At 43.4% G+C, this 22,650-nt stretch overlaps 1 protein-coding gene across 1 annotated transcript in view; it reads right to left on the minus strand.

Moving 5' to 3' along the window:
* Positions 1-21,225, minus strand: part of LOC125434950 (semaphorin-3E-like) — a 32,501-nt gene extending 11,276 nt beyond the window's left edge. Inside the window, exons 1-7 of the mRNA XM_048500834.1 lie at positions 21,056-21,225; positions 17,880-17,994; positions 15,984-16,053; positions 14,304-14,448; positions 9,639-9,861; positions 7,544-7,635; positions 4,943-4,984 (exon numbers count right to left, since the gene is read on the minus strand). Coding sequence (XP_048356791.1) covers positions 4,943-4,984; positions 7,544-7,635; positions 9,639-9,861; positions 14,304-14,448; positions 15,984-16,053; positions 17,880-17,994; positions 21,056-21,175 — 807 coding nt within the window. The 5' untranslated portion in view covers positions 21,176-21,225. The remainder of the gene's footprint in view (positions 1-4,942; positions 4,985-7,543; positions 7,636-9,638; positions 9,862-14,303; positions 14,449-15,983; positions 16,054-17,879; positions 17,995-21,055) is intronic.
* Between the last annotated feature and the right edge of the window lie 1,425 nt (positions 21,226-22,650).

Genomic DNA, 22,650 nt, shown 5'->3' on the forward strand with positions numbered 1-22,650 from the left:
AACATAAACCATGTGTACATGGGCTGTCATTCCCCGGTTGTTGAATGACTTTGTGAAACCTTCACAGTGGCCTGTTAGCTTGTAATTTTCCAAACAAATCCTCTTCTAAAAAGGCTACCAAAAATCCTTAAGGTTCTTTTATGCACTGCTGTATAAGAACTGGCTCTCCAGGACAGAGACTCTGGCCTGATACTCCACTCTGGTCTCAATATGTTCTATTGAAACCTACCTGGAGGCTGGCAACCCTGTTCAGAAGAGACCAAGCTTGACATATGTAGATGATCCATTAAATAAAACAAAATAGTAATCTTTAGTCTAATTTATATAGCACACAAACTGGCACCTTGACATAACAGAGAAATTTTGCTGATAAAACTAGTGTTGGATAATAGTGATCCAGCCTAGAATAGCCTGTCAGCTAATTTTGAGCTGGGAAAGGAATAATTTCCCCAACTCAGGAGAGGTCTTTGAAGGAGGTAAGTGAGGATCATGACTGCCACATTGATGGGGCTGAAAAATGGTGGCTAGCCTATGTTTGCATCAGAGGTGAGTTTGCATCAGAGTTGAGATTTGATCTAACTCCTATAAGCCCAGCCCCGTCCTTTCATGCACTACATTTTCACAACACCCTCAGAGGATGCCATTTCTTACTAACATGAGAGTGCAGCGGAACCATGGAAACATATATTTAATAACTAAAATATGCTGTTTTATTTGAATCTTCATATTCAGGGGAATCTTATTCACAGGAATCTTATTCACATTCAGGCTGAATCTTTTGTCTTCACTCACTTGAGTGAGTCACATTAACAACTGCGGTGTCATGAAGTTTCTTTTTCTGTGTATGAATATGGGGTGGGTGGGGTGGGGAAGGAGGTATTGGAACATTTCACAGGGTTGCAGATCATAACAAGTAGGCACTTTAGAATTCCAAACATCGTGCAATGAACAATCATGGTGTATGAGATAATAAGGTGCAAAACGGTAGCAAGTCCATATGCTCACTGCTTTGGAAGCTGAAGAAAAAACTGAAGAAAATGTAGCAGTCCAAAAAAATTGTTGGGGGAAGGGTGAGAGAAGGGAAACTGGTTTTGAGGGGCAAACTCTGTCCTGTTTTTATCAAACTGAAACAGTTTTAATAATAATGGATTATTCTATTTTTATTTGAAAAATCCAGTTGTAATCTCTCAGGGTTGCTAAGAGGTACATCATTTTTTTTCCATCTAGAGAAGAACTCCAGGGACTCTACCTGGTTAGTCTTGTGAGAATACATCTTGTGTCGACTGAAATGTTTGTCTTTAAAAGCTGCATGGCAGACATTAAACAGGAGAAACTGTTCTTGGCATACGATATAGTGGAAGTAAGTATCACCTGTTGAATTTCTGTCTGAAATGCAGCTGTTAAAAATCCTGGATACTACTCCCAATGCAAATCACAGATAGCTAGCTGTGTTTGAGGTAGGACTGCCAGTCTCCAGGTAGGAACAATCTAGTAATTGTACAAGTCAAGGCTAGCAGTCAAACATGAAAGTGAAACTTCAAAACCAACTAGACAGTTTTGATTGTATCAACAAAAAAATGTGTACTATATGCCTATAAATTTCTTACAATAACATTCAAACTCATATAATGACTCAGCAGTATGTACATGCAAAACCTCTTAATCCTCTAGTGTAACCAGAGAACATCAAATTCATTCTAAGAGAGTCCAGATGTCTTTCAGTCACAGTCAATTAATACCCTTCAAGGTTCCTGAGGATTCCTTGATACAAAATAACTCTCATAAGGATAACTGCTAGCCTTGACTTGTGCAATTACTAGATTGTTCTGACTTCAGCTACATAATTCCACCCCCACCCCCCCTTTGTCATTATGGTGGAATCTCTAGATAGGGGCTGGCATTCTCCCAGACTTTCAACTTATATCCAACCCAAGATTTGTCCGGTTACTCAATTAATTGGACAAAATCTGAGTTAAGGCCATTGGGAGACAATATATAATGGAGTGTATTTGCTGATGGACATTTTTGATGGTGCCCAGATGTTATTACTTATCTTGGAATATTGATTCTTAGAACAATTAAGCACATAATTAGGGTAAATGTTAACTAGTTGATTGCGGATTTATTTTAGGATTTGAAGAGATGGGCGACCTTTTGATATGGAGTAAAGTTAATACACTAATAAAAATTATAATTTGGATTATATATGTTTTACATGCAATTCCTTTTCATATACTTTACAGATATATTCACAAAATTAATAATTTATTTTGAAAGTTATATGAGGTCCCTTACCAGGATTTCCTTAAAGAGGATGAAACTCCCATTTAATGAAAGATGATTTTGTTTTCCTGATTTTAGTTTATGTTGTGAGTCATATTTCTGAATCTATTATTGAGATTGCTTTTCTTAGTTGGACTGTCCATCTTGGGCTAATTTAGAGGCTTCCTGTCTGGTGCCCCTCTTTAAATGGGATGAATGGGGTTCTAGAGGTGTGCCAAAAAACCCATCAGTATTTTTTGGATTTGGGTATAACAGACCTGGGTATAACAGACCTGAAAATTTTTCAGTATTTCCAAAAAAGTTGAATCCCACTTTTCTAACCCATACACTTGCAAGGGAGAAGGATACACATTAGATAAATTTACCTAAACCCCTCTTTATGGATCTTTTATGGACTTGTGTGGGGGCTGGAATAACATTTCTATGCATCCCTCTTAAGCCTTTGAGTCAAGAAGCACTAGAAATGTCAGCTTCCTTGCTATGTGGCATTCATGCATGCTCTGGTCAATCTCCTAGATTTTAAACATAACATCTCCCCTGCTGTTGCCAGCCCTACCATTTAGCAATGTTGAATTGTGTGGGAGGCAGACGCATAGCAGCAATGGAGACATAAACAACGGTAAATCACCACGGGCCGCAGTTGCCACTTGGGGTGGGTAAGGTGGAGTTTTCCTGTTCTGACCTCAATGGGGGCGGAAACAGGCGGATGGCCATGTTGGGCCAGGGCAGCGCTGGTGCGCCGGCTGCCCACAGGTCACGTCAGGAAAGGGGAGGGTTGGTCCAAGCCTTTAAAGGGCCAGGCCCTCCTTTGTGCTGGCCATGTGCTTGGGCCGGCTAGCAATTTGCCCGCCCACCTCTCCCTAATTTTGCCTGGCTTTGTTAATGCATGCTAACTTGTCATAGCCATCGGCGGTTTTGGCACATAGGTATTGATCTGGAAGGGCCAGGGGAAGGGAGCTAGCGAGCTACCACTTCCCCTTGGGAATGGCAGACAGTGGCAAGGGGCAACTGCCCTGCCAAACAGGGCATCTGGGGAGCACCTCTTGCCAGGAACGACTGCCCAGCAAAGCCCCACAGCGGAACGAAGCTCCAGTACGGGGTATCCGCCCATGGGCGTTTCGCTGTGATGTTTATATGATCAGATCAAGACCCATGCTATGCCTCACACTTCTGCTTGATTAATAAAGAATGGCTATGACCAATTGACTGTGGCCAATTGACAAAAGTGTGGTGTAGTTATTTAGACAGGGACTTGGTCTGGAATGAGTTCCACCCTTAGATGGCAACTGTAGCGGCAATGGCGATGGGGCGGGGCCATTTCGGGGGTGGGAGGGCGCGTAGGCAGCTCATGCCCCGGGCGTAGTTTCCCCTCCCTTTGTCACTGGTGGGAGGGGAGTTGGTGGTAAGGAAAACTTCTGAGCAGCTGGGATCTGGGGAGCCTTTCAGAAGCTGTGTCCAAATTTCAAAGGTGGTTTGGCTGATAATTATTTGGTGTTTATTGAATTGCATTTTTTCTCAGCATGCTCCAATTCTGAACTTCCATGACATCATCAGCTCAGGGCCACAGATGCATCTTTCTTTCCTTCCACTGGAGGAAAGTTCTGAGGAACTGGTTTGTTGGCCTGCTTGCTAATATAACAATCTCTGACTGAATTTCAGCAGTGTCTGGAGGTAGCAGTTTCAACTGGCTGAAACTGAGGCAGAATTACAACTCCTGTGTTCATTCTAATTGAGAGTTGAATTCCAGCCAGTAGGCAGAACAAGCAGCATGGTTAATAATTGTACTCTGTCTTAGACCTTTGAGAAGGGAAGTGTGGAGGTGCTTTTTTTTGGGGGGGTGGGGGGAAAGAGCTCATGAAATTTTTAATACATCCCATCCAGAGAGCTTGATGTGACTCACAGTACAGGTAGAATGTGTGGTAAAATTCCTATCCTGTACAAATCATGAAGATTGAGCATCGTTAGACAAACTCCCCCTGAATAATTTCACTAATTTCTCTAAAATTCTTTGAACAGCCTTCAGAATTTCAACTGAAATTTTACCTGCATAGGACCTCCCAAATTGCCACCTTCATTATAGGTAAATTTCAGTAAAACACTGGGCTGTAGTACCACTTAAGACTATTGCAGGTGAGAGATGGCATGCCTTCCTTATGAAAGGTTCATCTATACCAGGGGTAGGGAACCTGCGGCTCTCCAGATGTTCAGGAACTACAATTCCCATCAGCCCCTACCAGCATGGCCAATTGGCCATGCTGACAGAGGCTGATGGGAATTGTAGTTCCTGAACATCTGGAGAGCCGCAGGTTCCCTACCCCTGATCTATACAAAAGAATCCCGACAAATAGCAAGCCACCATGCTATACAAAAGGCTAGTTCAGAACCTCAGTCCCTTAGATGAGTGGACAATGTATTTCATATAGAAAAACAGCCCAGACACAGATTTACCACTTCAGTGAGAAGCAGACCTTGGGTATGTACAAAATATCCTTTACATGTTCTAGTTTTGTGTTCATTCTTGTAGCTTTCTTTACATATCCTATAGAAGTTTTCTCAGAAAAGGGCTCACTAAAGTCACTGAATTTTGATTTAAAGAAGATTCACAGGCAACTGCATTTTTAATTGCACTCATCATCAGACCCATATCTTCTGTACTCACCCTTTTTGAAGAAATTTCAATTGAGATAATAGGAACTGGCACCTAGGAATAAAGACATTTGTCCCCTTTAATTTAATGCACAGGTTCATTGGCAGCTCTCTATCTTAAGTATATGGCTCGTAGCCGGTGTTTTCATTGTTGGCATTTTTGGTCAAAGCCATCTAGCAATAGTCTTTTAACTTTCCTTGCTTGTTGGTTAGTATTAGTAGCATATAAAGCCTTAATGTTCGGTATTCTTTCATAAGAGCGCAGAAGTGAGTCAGATCATGACTCAGTCTGCACTGTTTTCACACCACAATTCCAGAAAGATTTAACTGTTTATTATTTCATGGAACTGTTTCTCAATTCTAGAGGACCAGGTGATTATTAGGTATGGATTAGCAGTCTCATCCAAAGTCTATTTCTTTAGGCAGAATCAACCATCTCATCTGTCAGGGAGTAATTTTCTGTCTCCCAGACTCAGTTTATCAGCACTGCCCACCCCCCCGCCCCTGCACCATCAAATTTAAGCAGTCAGAAGGGGCAAGGGTTGTACAAACAGGTAGTAACAATCCAATCTAGAGTGCATGGTGGTCAGGGATGGCACTGCTTCTGTGCCATTGCACCACCTTTGTCATGCCCCCACAGAGCCTTTGTTTATTTCCCTTTTAAGATTTAGTTCACCCTTAGTCAGTTTGGTTCTGCCTTATTGTTAAGTCTTTCTCGGGAGAGTGTTCTAGTTAGACCTTGCCCCTTTAAGACTTTTTCCCAGCAGGCAGTTTCCTTTTCCCCACCCAGAAACCCTCTGTGTTAGTTTGTTCAGTTAGTCAATGAGGTGCTAAGGGTGAGGATGTCCGCACTGTTTGTAACGTCCATATAACCTTAGGGTAGTTTTAAGAGAGGTCCATAGGTTTATATGGTGGGCTAAAAAGAGAGCAAGCCAAGTTTATCTACAGTGAGAGCAAAGAGCAAGGATTCCAGAGCTACAAGGAAGCAAGAGACTGTCAACCATCCAACAGCAGCCAGATAAGAACCAAGTCTGCAGCTTCCTACAGCCTGAGGATAAGCAAGTACTCTGTTTAGTTAGACCCTGGGAGGAGTTAGGGTCTTCTTTCTTTCCTTGAATGAAGCCATTTTAAGAACTGTAGAAACTGGCTTGCATTCCCCCTTTCTGTCCCAACCAAAAACAGGGCACCTCAAGCAGAGACACTTGAGGGGGGGGGGGGCGGCAGAAGAACCTCCATGGGAGTTTCATATGACCAGTGAAGGCCAAAAAACAAAAACACCCACCCCCCGACATACACTCACACTAGCCATCTGAAAAAAAACCCTCACTGATTAAAATGACTTACGGTGGCGTAAGTCTGGTGGCATAAGTCTGTGGCTGGGGAGGGGGTGATTTCAGTCTGAAAGCCCAATAGAAGCTAACTAAAGTCATTTCCACCCTTGGGAATGCCCCCAGGCTACCCCCCCCCTGCAGTGTGCCAGTGTGACCTCGTACACTGGTGTAATTGTGGGATGGTGGGCTCCTTCAGGTTCAGGCTTCACAGAGGTGCACTGCACTCACCCACCTGCATGTTTGCCCACAATGCCAGTGGGAGGGGCACCCACATCAGCGTAAGCCTGATCCGCTTCCACGATTCCATTCACCCCACTCCTCTGGATTGGGCTGTGATTCTCAAACATTTAAGAATCCTGTCTATATCCTCATACTGGATAAGCTGAAAGGTATTCCACATCACTGGACAAATCAGAACCCTTGGACAATTTGGTCCCATTGCAGCTAATGTAGAGTCAAAGTCAGAATGGATGTGAGAGATTTTATCTGCACAATACATAGCGAAATGATTGTAGCAGGCTGCAGAGCTGTCTACGTCCTACTTTCAGCCAAAACCTAGTAGGCTTCTGACCACCTGAAAGAGTTCTGAAGGTCTACACCATATGAATACAATGGTGGTGGAAAAATATTGTTTCTCTGATGCAATCACTACCATGGAGTAGGCTTTCAAATGAGCTCTACCCTGCGCCTTGTCAGATTTGTCCCGAGATGTTCTCCACCATCGCTCTAGCCATCTCCCTTGCAGCCCCTAAATGATTCAAGAGATCTGAGAGAGGGCACCTAGGTGCAATTATGTAAATTGCCTGGGTCATTTTCCCATTCGGAAGTTAACCAGGGCATTGACAGGAGCTCCAACCATATCAACAGGAAAATCCCCAGTCTGAAAACCTACTGAATCCATCAGGCTATGGGGATGGACCATCATAATCAATCTTCCACCTCTGTGGAGCTTTGGTATTCCTGTAAGTTTAAACCCCAGAAAGCAGTGATCTGTCAATGACAGGGGAACTATCTTCAATCCCCCACCCCCTTCAGATTACCTTTTTCCTGCTGAGAACAAAGCACCAAATCAAAAATATGACCTGCACAGTGTGTGGGGCCTGTTATTACGTGAGACAGTCCCATAGTTGCCATGTTTACCATGAAATCCTGAGGTGCTCTTGACAATATATAGTTAGTCTGCCTGGATGCTATTTGCTGTTATTTCAGAAGCCTCCACAGTGTGCAGAGGTATGATTTGTAGGGGCTGTTGAGTGTGATAAGATAGGAAAAAAGCAACTTACTTTGAACACTTGCAGCTCTTCGAGAATCACTTCTTCCATTGATTCTGTGTCTGGGTTGTAAATTGTAATGACTTTCAGAACAATCCCATTATCTGAAGGTAGATTAAAAAAACCCCAAACAAATAGAATTTAACACAGATAACTATTTTTGTATCTGTTGCCAAAGTAAAGGATGCTATAATCAAAATATGAAAATATAAATAACAGCACTAGACCCACCCACCCCCCCTATTTGGGCAGGGTTTGCTGCTATATTTTGTCGCAGCCTTGGTGGTTTGGGCAGAGGAACGCATCATTATGGAGAGGCCCAGCTTGTGCACCGGATGTCCCGCGGTTGGGGGCCTCCATAAGAGGCTTGGGGTGGGGCACGCTCATGGTGCATGCCGCGGAGGCCTCTGCAATCTAGCCTGGCACCCCAGCAGGAAGGGGGCGACAACGGGTGGGCGCCCAGGTGGCCCAGTACCTCTATCCCCCCCAATATGGATTGGGGTCGGTGCCGGGGTCAGCCAGAGGTGCTGACCGGCTGCTAAACGGATGTGCTCCTCTTGCTTGCCCAGCTTCTGCCTCAATAAAAAAGGCTGCGGCCCATTTTAATTCCAAGACGTGTCCTGTGGTTATTCACCAGATGGAACCTCTGCACATCTGGGTGCCAATATGAGACACAGGGGATGGACAAAAGTAACATCTGTGTAATCAGAATGGTGTATTGGTTGAGAGTGGTGGATTCTCATCTGGAGAACCTGGTTTGATTCCCCTCTCCTACACATGAAGACTGCTGGGCGACCATGGACTAGTTCATTCAGTACTCTCTCAGCCCCACCTACCTCCCAAGATGTCTGTTGTTGGGAGAGGAAGAGAAGGAGTTTGTAAGCTGCTTTGAGACTCCTTACAGTTGAGAATCATAGAGTTGGAAAAGACCACAAGGGCCATCAAGTCCAACCCCCTGCCATGCAGGAATATGCAATCAAAACACCCTTGACAGATGGCCATCCAGCCTGTTTAAAAACCTCCAAGAAAGGAGACTCCACCACCTTCCGAGGCACTGTATTCCACTGTCGAACAGCACTTATTGAAAAGTGGGGTATACATCGAAACTTTTCTTCTTCTTAATTTCATGCATTCAAAGCTGCACATAATCAAAGCATTCAAAGCTGAGCTAAGGAACCCTTATAACTATTTTGAAAGACAGGTTACTCATTATCGACACAACTGTGGAGCGGATGAGGTTGAAGGAATAGAATAATTAGTGTTTCGCCAAAAATAGCTACAACACCAGAGAAATAGTTGGGCTGCTTTGGAGACAGGCAAAGCAACATGGCAGAGCGTGTGATGAAACAAGTGCCAATTATAAGGAAAGCACATAGGTCCAAAAACAAGCTTCTTTACTTTCCAGCCTTGGAAAGAGAGGAGGGGGAAGGGAGGGTGGTCAGATTGAAGCAATGGTTGAAGATCTTAGGGAAATGTCTAAAAAGCAAGAGGGGAGGTATTCCGGCAAAGAAATGGTATGTTTGGGGGGCATTTATAGTAGGATTGCTGGCTCTGGGTTGGGGAACACCTGGAGATTTTGGGGGTAGAGTGTGAGAAGTGTGGGTTTTGGGCAGAAGATGGACTTCAGCGTGGTGTAGTGGTTAAGAGCAGGTGCACTCTAATCTGGAGAACCGGGTTTGATTCCCCGCGGTGCCACTTGAGCTGTGCAAGTTTATCTGGGGTACCTGATTAGCTTGTGAACTCCAACACATGCCAGCTGGGTGACCTTGGGCTAGTCACAGTTCTTTGGCGCTCTCTCAGCCCCACCCACCGTCACAGGGTGTTTGTGTGGGGGGGGGAAGGGAAAAGAGATTGTAAGCCCCTTTGAGTCTCCTTGCAGGAGAGAAAGGGGGGTATAGAAATGCAAACTCTTCTTCAATGGAGTACAATGCCTAAGGCCCCTTCTGCACATGCAGAATAATGCACTTTCAATCCACTTTCACAATTGTTTGCAAGTGGATTTTGCTATTCCGCACAGCTGCAAAGTGCATTGAAAGTGGATTGATGTAACCACTTTGACTGTTTCCAGCCAGTGTGAATTTCACAGCTTTTCTCTGCCTTTATTTACCTGTCCCAATAAATAAGACATCGTATTGTCCATCTTCTGCTTCCACTCTATCTACCGCTATTTGTTTGAGACTGTATCTCCCATCCGTCTTCACAAGGACTGGTCTCTTATGAACAGGCTTAAGAGGCTGATGCATCAGGGGATGACTTCGAGCAAAATGAATTGCTTCATCAGGATAGTCTTTGGTACTTCCATATAGACCTCCGTTCACTTTGCTGGCACACTGGCAAACACAAGGCAGAGAAGACTGCATTACTGATACTCTTACTTGGATCATCAAAATCATGTGTGGACACGTAAGGCCCCTTCTGCACATGCAGAATAATGCACTTTCAATCCACTTTCACAATTGTAAGTGGATTTTGCTACTCTGCACTGCAAAGTGCATTGGAGGTGGATTGAAAGTACGTTATTCTGCATGTGCAGAAGGGGTCTAAGTGTCATGCAAGTATATGCTTCAAGAGAAGGGTAAAGTAATCACACCTTTCCTTCTGCAGTTCAACTATGCCAGCTTCTGTTTTGTGTTGCTTTCAAAAAACATCATTTTCTTGAAAAAGAAAGTTTTAACTCTTTAATAAAAATAATGGTTCATATCCCCCAATTCAACATGGATGCTTCAATTCAAAAGTTGCCTTGTGCTTTTTAATCAGCACCATTCAAGGATTCTGCTAGAAATATTATAGCAGTCATTTATTTCCTCCATGGCACTTGAGAACACTGTGGTTTGAAGAAACATTTCAAGCACAACCACAGTAGCAGCCTCTCTCTATTTAAATAGGATTTTTAGTCAATAAAGGGAAATAAAATACTCTTTATGTTTACTCAAAAGAGCCAGCGAGAAATTTGCATTAGGCAAAAACTGACATTCATAACTTCCTGCACTCGTCAAATGGGTCTATATTTATTTTGCTTGCTACTCTGAAGAAATTGTTCTATGTTGTTTTTGAAACAAATTTTCTAATCCACCAGCGGTGGAATTTTTACTGGCTGCTTATCACAGAAGGTAAAGTCTGTGACTTTCAGTAAAGCTTGAATGGCTGATTTTCCACACACAACCGAAGCCAAGGGAACAGGAACGCCAAATCTCATTGAAAAGTTCCAACTTGAGCAAGGTTTGAGAACATAATGTTTAGTTGAATTAAAGCAAGAAATTTGAAAAAAAAACTCTAAATGGTTTAGTGAGCTACTGGCATGTTAGCATATTCGGGCTTGATGTTTCATAGCCTTCTGCAGCTGTTTGCGTAGGGTCATTTTCACAAGTATCCTCCCAGAAATCAAATAATTAAATTGATGCAACAGCAAAGCTTTCATCGAGTTCTAGAGGGAAATGCCTCCGAAAGGTTGACCTTCTTCTCAATAGTCATTCATAGGTGGCTTTTGCTCAACCACTGAAACAATATTTTGACTGAACGGAAGATGCTGTTCCAGTGCACATGGGAACACGACTGCAGAACTAACTGGATGGAACCAAGTGAAACCCCAAGGAGTAGGCTATGGAGGATTCTGTCACTCAGACTCAGTTCAAAATCTTTTCCATCATGTCTGCATACAGATCTGTGCCAGAACATCCCCTTCAGTACCATGTAGCACTTATCCATCTCAGTGACAAGAGAGGAGAGGTTGGAGGAGGGAAGCCTACATATTCTAGTCCTTGGTGGCAACACAGAAAATCTCCTTGAAGTCCCATTGTAGCCTCAAACAGCAGCTAGCAGAAGTGGAAAGGGCGTATGGCATGCCTATCTATGACAAAGGCCATGCCTGGTCATGTCAAAGAGGCACAATGTGAGACTTTCAGTGTAGATGTGGATGCAAATCTGCATTAGCTATGCATGTAGAATGCTTCTGCTGCACCAGAGATCTTACTTCCCCAGTAGAATTTCTGCTACTAGAGGCTAGTCAACCTGTGTCTGTTTTTGCCTTCACCATAGTCGAGTTCCAAATGCAAGATAGGGGGATGCAAAGGGCACGCTCAGGTAAGCACAAAACCTGCCAGCTGCCCCAACATTGCCATCAAGCCTCCATTTTAGTTATCAAAACCCTCACTAGGGTTGGAGATTCGGACAGTCCAAATCCGAATTTTTACCGAATCTGCACTGATTCGGACGGATTTGGACGAGCAGGGTCCGAATCTGAGCTGTCCGAATCCTAACAGATCCGAATCCATGAGATTCGGATCACCAGCCGAATTGCATTTTTATTTTTTGGTGTTTTTTCACGTTTTGGCCTGCAGGGGGCGCATTTTTAAACATATCAGGACCAAATTTTCAGTGTATCATCAGGAGACTGTCCTGATGATACCCTCCAAGACAATTGCAGTTTGGTTTAGGGGGGCCAAATTTATGGCCCCCCAAAAGGGGTGTCCCTATCTCCCATTCTTTCCCATGGGAACTCAGGAGATGAGGGCTACCCGCTTTTGAGACCCATAACTTTGGCCCCCCCTGAATTAAACTGCACCAAACTTGGAAATTATCATCGAGACAGTCTCCTGATGATACACTGAAATATTGGTACCGATACATCTACAAATGCACCCCCTGCGAAGCACTAGAAATTTGCACAAGATTCTTTGTTCTGCAGTGGCTTAGCTGCATTGCTGTCAATTGGGAATTTCTGATAGAGGGCTGCAATGGAGTGCACATTTTTCATGGTAAACCCACTGAAACTTTTCAGGAGTTTATTATCTTCAGGAGAGTCTCTGGATGACACCATCCAGGTTTGGGGAACTTTTACTTCAAAGGGGGGGCAGTGGGGAGATGGACCCTACCCACCTTTTTTGGGTCCCATAGGGAATTAGAACCCCCTGAAGGCAAAATTCCCCAAACCTGGATGATTGTCATCCAGAGACTCTCCTGAAGATACCCTGAAAGTTTTGTGACCATACCTTCAAGAAATGTGCACCTCACAGCCCTCTACCAGAAATTCCCCATTGACAGCTTAATACTAGCTAAGTCACTGCAGAACAAAGAATCTTGGGCAAAATTTCTGAGGGGTGCCTGCAGGGGGACGTATTTTGAGAGATGTATCGGCACCAAATTATCAGGGGTATCATCGGGTGACTGTCCCGATGTTGCCCACCAAAGTTTGGTGCAGTTTGGATTCCAGGTATGGACCCTCGAAAGGGGTCGCTACTATCCCCCATTGTTTCCAATGGGAACTGACAGGGGGTCAGGGGGCTACTGCTTTGAGAGTCCACTTAACTTTAACTCCCCTGAACCAAACTGCACCAAAGCTTTCAGGAATTATCATCGCAGGACAGTGATCCTCCTGACTCGATACTCTGAAAGTTTGGTCGTCACTAACTTCAAAAATGCTGGTTTTAGCGTGTTTCACTGCTCACTGCTCCATAAGCAGGTTTTCGTATTGCAGGAAGGCGGTGAAACATGAAAACCGGAATTTTTTTAAAGCTAGTCGGCACCAAATTTCAGGAGTAATCATCAGGAGACTGTCCTGATGACACTAAGTTTGAAGTGCAGTGGTTTGGTTCAGGGGCCAAAGTTATGGACCCTCAAAGGAGGGCCTCTATCCCCCATTGTTTCCTAATGAGAGCTAAAGGAGATGGTGGCTACCATTTTGAGGGGTCAGCACTAACTTTGGCCCCCCTAAACCAAACTGCACCAAGCAAGGAATTGTCATCAGGACAGTCGATCCCGATAATACCCTGATATTCAGGTACTGACAATGTCTAAAAATGCGCCCCTGCAGGCACTAAAATTTGCCCAAAAGATTCTTTTTTTTTTCGATGACATATCTGCGTTGCTTGTCAATGGGGAATTTCTGGTGTTGGAGGGCCAATGTGGGGTGCACATTTATCAAGGTACAGTCACAAAATGTTCAGGGGTATCTTCAGGAGAGTCGCTTTTGGATGACACCATCCAGGTTTGAGGAACTTTGCTTATGGGGGCAGTGGGAGATGGACCCTACCAATAACATTGAACCCCTTTGATAGCAACGGTCGCAAACCTGGATGGTGTCATGAAGAGACTCTCCTGAAGAACACCCTGAAAGTTTTCGTGGGTTTACCATGAGAAATATTACTCCACGGCCCTCCCACAAAATTTCCCCATTGGCTGCAATGGAGGCCAGCCAGCCCACTACAGAGCACAGAATCTGGGGAAATTTCTTTGGGTGACTATGAGGGGGGGTGCAGTTTTAAGAAGGCTACTGTCACCAAAATTTCAGGGTATCATACAAGTACTGTCCCTATGATACTCCCCAAGTTTGGTGAAGTTTGGTTCAGGGGGGCCAAAGTTATGGACCTTCAAAAGTGTAGCCCCCATTTCCTGTTAGCTTCCATTGGAAACAATAGGGGGATGGGGCACCACTTTGAGGGTCCAATAACTTTGCCCCATGTTAAACTGCACCAAACTTTAAGGAAAATCATCAGGACGGTATCTCCAGATATCGATATCCACCAGGAAAGTTTAGTGCTGCTAGCTTTAAAATTGCACCTACTGGAAGACTAAAACGTGTAAAAACACCAAAGAAAATTCAAAAAAAATAATAAAAGCGGACTGGGAATTTTTTGGATTTACCCGAATTTTCGGGCATATCCGAATCGGCTATGATTCGGATTCGGGCATACAAATCATTTTATGCCCCAAAATACCCAAATCCGAATTTTACTGAATTTTTTTAGTATTGACCAACCCTAACCCTCACACTTACTGATCCAGGCCTTGGGTATGGCACTTTTCCTTCATATACAGACCAGTAGTATTCAGGTCCTTCTTTATGTGCATACGGTCCATTGAAAGCTGCACGGAAACTGGCCATGTGATAGACACATATAGCATATCCTCGGAATATGTTGCTATAAAATAAAAGTCAGGAGATACACTAAAGCAAAATTCCAGATGAAATTAGACACGAAGATAGAATATGGTGCAGAAAACAGAAATCGTCATATACAAATACGTGTGTAAGACGAGCAAAGCCCTCTTCACCCACAAGCATCAGTGTATGCATGCAAACTTGTTATGAACAAACTGAACACTTTAGCACACTTGGACAGTAGAGGGCAGTGAGCAGTTGGGAATTCACAAGGTGGGAATTCACAAGAACCTTGAAGGTCAAGTTCTTAAACTGCTAGACAGCGTGCTAGACAATTCAACACAGAGGTGGGCTCCAGAACTGTCTTTGGAATGCTAATGTGACCTTTGAAAGTGGTTACAGTAGATTATAGAAGTGACAGTATGTTTCTGGCATTGAATAGCATCATTCACTGAAGTGATCAGGATGCCGTTGCTGGGAGGGGGGAATTGCTGGGGAGAGCTTTAGCATTTGCAGGTGCTGATTTATCTGCTTCTCTGGCCTTGGAGTTCGGTGGCTGGGACGGGCCTTCAGGCTGGACTTTTCCTAACTGTCTTGGTTCACATGTGGGGTGGGGATGTACTGCAACATATTATCACTGCTTTTCGCCAGAACTGTCTTCTCCTGTCTTTCTCATGTCTTCAGTAAAATCCTTGAACCCATCAAGTGAGTTATTGTTTGAATGGGGAAATTGACAATAGAATGAGAACATAAAACGAGAAAGCAGATGTTGGAAGGAGAGGGAGATATTTAGTCATAACAGAGGATGGTGGCAGGTAGCACCTGCCCCTTTTTATATGAGCGTAACTGCCCCCACTCTAGATTTTTCTGCCCAATAGATGGGAAATTCTGAAGAGACACCACAGATGTGGCAAAGGTCACACATCTTCACAAAAGGTAACTTGCATGCAAATGGTCTGATTCACACCCTGGTCACATGTAGATGAGTGAAGATATACCCTACTTGATTTTACCTATCAATACTCCTCCGTCCCCTCTGCACCATTAGGGAGGAAAAGTGAAAGACTAATATTTTCTAGTGAAAAGTAAATAACATGCAGGAAGGGAAGGTTTAATTAGTGAAACAAGCAGGGACCAGCCCTCTTTGCTTGGATGGTCCCTATTTGAACTGGGGCTACATGTGCTTCCAATCAGCCTTATATAGTTCCACCATCTGTGCCACATTTGTCTCGGGCCTCAACCAATAGGGCAGCCTGACTCTCATGCTTTGGACCCAGGCAGGAATCTCTCCTGAAAAGTAACTGGACAAGCACATCTCATGCTCAGCAAGCCCTCCACCCATCCCTTTGCTATATGCAGAAGACTGGGCCAGTTTCAATATACCCTGAGGTAGGGCAGCAGCTGGCGTTCAGATCTCTCCAGCTGTTCACACACACCCCATCACCTGTCCGTGTGTATTTCCCTGCCCATTTGCTTGCAGCCATTCCATCACACAGTTCCACCACTGGTTCCTCCTCAAGATGTATCAAGACTTTTTCATCATTTACCTCACACCCTCACATTGTATCTGCTTACCTTGTAGTACTGAAGAGTCCAAAGATCACTGGGTTTTTGCTATCCCGAGTGTGGAGTAAAAAGACATCCTCTGCAAAGAAGAAGTGTGATGGGGGAGTTAGCCGGTTCTGCTTTTGAAAGAAGTCAGCTTTAAGATGTAGCTGGGGGGGGGGGGGCAAGGAGTTCTCTCAGAATCACAACTGATCTCCAGACTCCAGAGCTTAGCTCCCATAGAAAAAAATGGCATCTTCGAGGGGGGGAGTTCTTGTCACAAATATGGCCAGAAAAATAAGGGACCAGTTGCTGGACTTGAACAAAAAAAATCACAGAGGGTGTTGTGGCACACATAGAACATTCCTAGCCTCTCAGGAAAGTATTCCAAGAAGGGAAACTAGAGACCCAGAACAGAATAGCATGAAAAATCAGTAAAAAGAAGACAGAGTTACAACAATTATATGGCTTTGTCTAGATTAGAAGACATCTATTGCCAATAGATACAATTCATTTAGGTGTCTGAGAATTCCAAGAATGTGCTCCCTTATATGAAACAGTTAGCTATTGTAAGGAGATGATTGTAATTTTGTATAAATAGGGCAAGTTGTATTGATTGAGAGTTTCTTCTCAGAAGGGGCTCCTTGCCTATGACCTGCTTGCTTTCGGGCAAGAGACTCTTATGGACTCATGCAATTGCTCTCTTTCAATTATCTATGTAACAATGTCCGAAGGATGGTATAGTGCTTTGTTGATTCAGCCTATGTTTAGAACACAATAATTATGCTTCAATAAAAAAGGTCTTAGAATGGCAGCAGAGATTTACTTGTGTAAATTCTGGCTAGGAGTTAAATGATCTGGTATAGGAAAGCTAACGAGATGATTAGAGTTTCTTAAGTGCATGCCTATACTTGTCTCAGGACTGACCAGAGTTATCCAGAACTTTTTGCAACCAGATCTCCAGAAATTTTCCCAACTCAAAGTTAGCAACCACCTGTTAGTGAGGTAGAATCCTTAAGCAAATATCCCCGTCTCTTGGTCTTTATTTGCGCCCACCTCAGGGACATCCATTTAAGAGTTTGCCCACAGAAAGTTGGGATGCCTGAATACCTGTCGGTTCAGCTAGTGCCCTGTTTGCTGATTGTGATTTTTAAACAAGCAGTTTGATAGTTCAGTGATCTGTTTATGGACATGAAACAGGTTGCTTGTTACCTTGCAGTACAGCACTACTGGTTTTTCGAGCATACAGGTTCTCACACAACCAACTGAAGCCTACTCTCTCCCCGTGCTTGCTGCATAGCTGCTATGCTCAACAGGCACTTTTTAATATAGTTATACCACTCATAAATCATATAAATTCATCATCTATAAGTGCCGTGTTTCAATAAAATCTTACCCTTTGGTGTTTGGCTAAGTAGTCCTCAGGGATGCTAATGGTTGCTAATCACTTTGCATCAGCAGCTTCCTTGCACATGTTCAGTTTTCAGATAACCTGATGCAAACAGTTTTGGCAGGCATTCATGGCTACTTGGCACTAACTGAACAGACCAAATGATTGGCTGACATCTAATTGCTACCTTCAGACATGAAAAGTTTGACCACTGATTGTGTTCACAGCAAAATTCTCAGCAACCCTAAGACAAAACAGCAAAAGATATGTCCCTGGCTGGCAATCACAGAGGGGAGGAAAAGATTGGCAGCAGACGAGACTGAGGCATTATGAAGTTGGGGTGGGGTGGGGGGTGGGGGTTGAGCGTGGCAGAGTAATGGCACGAATGCTCTGTGAACATTTCACACATGGAGAAACCATTTCAATACTCAGCTAAACATCATATTTTGAAAATTTCAGTAATTATGCTGAAATTACAAGCATTCTGAGTCTTCCCAGAATATCTCCAACCTGCCCAGAAGCAGCATCCAGCTCACCTAGCTCATCAAAGTAGGTATCAATGCCATTGGTTCCTGGCACGGAGCAGACCAACCGGGTTTTGAGAAAAGTGGTCCACTTATTCACCAGCATCCGCTGTCCACCCATGTCATTCTAGATATAAACGACGAGAACAGAGATTATAGACAATGAAAGTAACATGCAAGAAAGTTTATTTACAAAGTAGCAACTTGAATAATGGGCATGGTTCATGTCTAGCTCCTGACAACCTCCTTTTCTTAGCTTTGGGCATTCAGAATGTTTCAACATGACAATGAGTTTGGGAGAAAGAGGAAGTGCAACTGAGTTGTGCTTCCTGGTTCACCACACCACCATACATGAGGGAATGTCTTCTGCATTCTCCCCAGGTCAAAGGCTCTTCCTGTTTCACTGCTCATCATCACATCACTGCCCTAATTCCACCACACTACAGACAAGATTCCATCTGTGCTCCAGTTTATGATTTCCAACTAGAAGTCACATGAACATGTTTCCAAATGGCAACTCCTCCACTCAGTTGCCACAACGTGTGGAAAGGGGAGTCACGAGACACCCACAATCAAAAGGGAGGTTTTGCTGCAATCAGCAGCTGCTTCCAAATGTGTTGGTATGGCCGGGAAAGCCACTCAAAAGCTCTTTCAAATAGTGATCAGGGCAAATGGGCTCTCTACAGCAAAACCTGTTATTTTATATTAAATCATAAACTCTGAAACAATAAATCACTTACATAGCTTATGTTTTTATTCCAAACTCCATATTCTACCCAGACTACAGAGTGCTATCAATCTTTTCATTAAAAGCTGTGGTTTGGTTAGAATGGTTAATTAAAATCATGGGGGTATGATTAGTTTTAACTGCACAGACATTATTAATTTCTTGAAAATGGTTGGTCACTTCTGCCAATTCAGTGAGCCAAATACGTAAGCCAGCTAAATTCTTTGTTTTATTAATCACCCTTAGCATTAGTCCAGCAACTGCAATACCATAAAAGATTTGTTTAACTCAAAACCCAGTTACTTCATTCTCAAGCATCAGATCAGAACTTAGAAGGCTTAAAGGTTAAAATCTTGCTTTGCAGTGAAGGTGGAATGGAAAAAAGGGTTTTCACAAATAAGAAGTGCTTATCTACAGTTGGACACTAGAAAACAATCCTCAATATTTACCAAGGCCCAACACTTTTAGAGCAACAGGCTGTTCTACATTCTGTCCAAAAGTACCTTTCTTTACCATGGGTGGCCTTTCAAGTTCTGCAAGTTCTGTTTCACTAGAAGTAGATGACTCTGGTTGGCTGCCACTTGGCTTCAGCGATGTCACTGAAACCCCATACGATTACTATAGCCGTTCTGCTTTTGAAAATGTTGTGATAAATGTATGAATAAACATACACACAGCATTTCAATAAAAGGAAGAAGGCGAATACTCCACTTGAAGGCATTATTAATTGTTTTGAAGATCAAGACATAGGTCAAAAGACATGTCTTGGACATCTTGTGTTCCACACTTAATAAGTGTATAAATGGGGAGGGGCAAACATGACCACTGAACCAGAATCTGATTATCAGTTGTGAAGTGGGAGCCAGATGGGCTTGTTGTGTGCCGTAAGAGAGAACTGATTAGTGCCAATTTCTTTGCTAAACGGCAAGTGTCTCACCCTTCAGAAAAATCAAGCAAAGTGTTTTAGGGCACCCTAGTAGAGAATGCACAATGACCCAGTTCCACTCAGGTTGTCAACCTCCACAATCTCCTGAAATTACAATTGTTCTCCATACAACAAAGTTCACCTGGATAAAAGGGTGGTTTGAGAGGGTGGCCTCTATGGTATGATACTGTACCCTTCCAGGCTCCTTCACCTCCTTATCCCCAGGAGGTTCCTGCCCTCAAGTTGGCAATTCTGCTTCCTGTAGAGTTCAGAAGCATTTCCTCCAAGATAAGACATGTGTAACTGGGCTGGCAGGCTGCACTCTGATTCATATGAGATCCACGTTCATTTCTCTCAGCAATACTTAAGCCTGAATGTTTACCCCCTTCATGAAACTCTGGTATGTAACATCTCAGTTTAATGCTCTGCAATGACTTGTATTATGCTACCTCCTGAACTTCCTTAGCGTTCCCTAATGATTTTTTGCTGCCATTAAAGGTTCTCGCCTTAGACTTCTCACTTAAACCCAAAATACAGGATATATTGGGTGGAATGATCAGCGTGGGGGAAAGGGGGGCAGCAGTGAGGTAAAAGGAGATCCTTTACTCTAAATTAAACATCTGTCTTTACTTAAAAACAGAAATAGAGGTTTTTAGAAGATTAATAGCATAATGGTTTCAGTGTGGTTCAAAAAAGTGTAACGGTTTTCTTAGGATCACGAGCTTCCTTGTTCCAAGACAGGCGCAGGTCTTCTTTCTTTCTAAAAGTTCACTAAATAAACCTAGTCAAAAAGACTTATTTTCACCTTTCGCCCCTTTGCTAATACCTTCCACATAAAGATTTATTCTCTTCACTTCTCACTTAGGATAATAATTTCCAGACAAAGAACAACACAGACTTCTCGCAGTTTCTAACACCTCACTCAATCTCTCATTTTCATCTTTTTCACACAACCCCCTTGAACAAACTGGTCGACTCTGCCCCCTAGGGTATAAGCCTGTACAGAAGAAATCTGTCTATTACAATGCACTGGACTTTCTTCTGAGGAACTGTGACTCATATCTGACAAACATTTCCAAACCAAGAAAAGCTCTTTGGTTTCTTCTGTCAGGATTAGCACTGAGATTTTGTAATTCATTTTTTTCCCCCTCAGCATCGGCTTTGAGTGAAATGCCGAAGCACACACATGGCAGAATTGAGATATAGAGCAGGCCAAACCAATCAGTGGAGCCTTTCATTCAGGTGTCTGCTGTCTTTCCAGACTCTCTGCCTTTAACGCTGTTCACATTTCCCATCATGCTTTATTTTATGCCCCTCAGTAGGGAACGAGCCTTGCAATTCCTATCTGAGCTATGCCAGAACCACAAGAAGGCGGGTGACCCCTCCCCCCCCCACACCTCACCTCAGGAGCTCAGTGGTTCTTTGAGATGAAGACTGACAGGGATCTTTACTTTAGCTTCCTCAGACTCAAAGGATATGGACAAATAAAAGGGAAACCAACCGTCAGCTTTGGGATGATACATGAGAGTCACTTACTGCGCAGACTCTTCCTACTCGAGAGTAGATGGCATGGGCTCCTGTCTCTACTTCGACAGCTTTTTCGGTAAAGAAATAGTACACCTTGTTATCCTCCTGGTCTTCGTTGTCCGGAACCATATAGGCACTAACAAATTTAGGTTCTTTAAGACATTAAAAAGGGAGAAACATCACAATTATTAAAAAGAATCTAATAGGAAGAAAGGAAATACTTGCACGCATGTGCATGTTTGGGCAACTAAATTTTAAACCCCACCACCAAAACCAAAGAATGGCCTAAGGAAGAGGTGGCCAACATGTGAGGTGGGCTCCAATACTGGATCTTCTTGCAATGCTCAGAACTGTAGTTTTCCCACCGCTTTTTAAAGTTTGGTTTCCGGTCCATGAGGATTCAGATTTGGACTGCAACAGTCAATGTGACAGAACAAAAAAGAAAGAAAGCTCACATGCATTATGATCTCTGAGCTAGTGATGACTTTGGGTGGGGTGACTCATTCTTTTGGCAAATGATTTTAGAATAAGAAATAGGAAAATGTTCACCATGTTAGCTGCATTTGTTACAAAAGCAAAGCCTAGTTTGGCTGTACGATGATATAGCTCTAGAAGAGTTTACCCCTCCCCCCCCCAGATAACCCTGAATTCACAGCATTTGTTAAGGGATAAAGAGAAGAAACCCTCTGCAACTGTCAATATGTGCTGTGCTGTCAGCAGTACTTAGAACAAGAAAAAAAAACAGATCTCTGCCCCAAGGACATTACAGCCTAAAGTTCCATAGTAAAGAAAGAACACATCGAGGGAAGGGAAGCAAAGGATGACTGTGAACAATTCTGCATATTAAAAAAATGGCATCTGGTGATGAAGATAGGGTGTAGGAATTCATGGAACAGTGGAATTCATAGAGCCATCTGAAATAAGTGCACAAGGGAACACCATGCCAATGTTCTGTGGAAGGGTTCTGGACATAAGGAGCAGCAAGGGAAGATGCTCTACAGCAGCCAGAGCTGTTTGCCATGAAGATCTTAGCTGTTCCCTTCAGGAGAAGAAGAGTTTGAATTTATACCAAAGTTCTCAAAGCAGCTTATGAACCTTCCTGCCCTCTCCCCACAAGAGTGTGTGTCCCTCCCCTGCCCTGTGCAACCTGATGAGACAGGCATGGCACGTGTACATCAATGTATACATGGCTCTTATATTCATTGCCCCTTGAGGACAAAGGATTGGGTCCACAATGCCTTCCAGAATCAGAAAAGCTGATTGCACTTCTGTCTGATATCGATCCTTTTATCACCTACTGTACTTCTCTTTATGCTTTGGACGATAAAATATATGCCTAGATATGAAATCTGAAAATACTATGAAAATAGTAAGTCCTATTATTATTATTATTATTATTTATTAAACTTGCTATACCGCCCTATCCCCGGAGGGCTCAGGGCGGTGAACAACATAAAGTCATACAAAAAACATAAAAATCTTAAAACAGGTACATTCTACAATAGGGCCCGCGAGACCCATATACCACCCTCTTCCAAAAATGAGGAGGGGTCCAGCTGATGTTAAAGGGGACCCTACTAGCGAAAGAGTGAGGGCGGGGCATT

This window comes from Sphaerodactylus townsendi, linkage group LG06 (assembly GCF_021028975.2).
Source record: "Sphaerodactylus townsendi isolate TG3544 linkage group LG06, MPM_Stown_v2.3, whole genome shotgun sequence".
In the NCBI taxonomy this organism is placed as follows: Eukaryota; Metazoa; Chordata; class Lepidosauria; order Squamata; family Sphaerodactylidae; genus Sphaerodactylus; species Sphaerodactylus townsendi.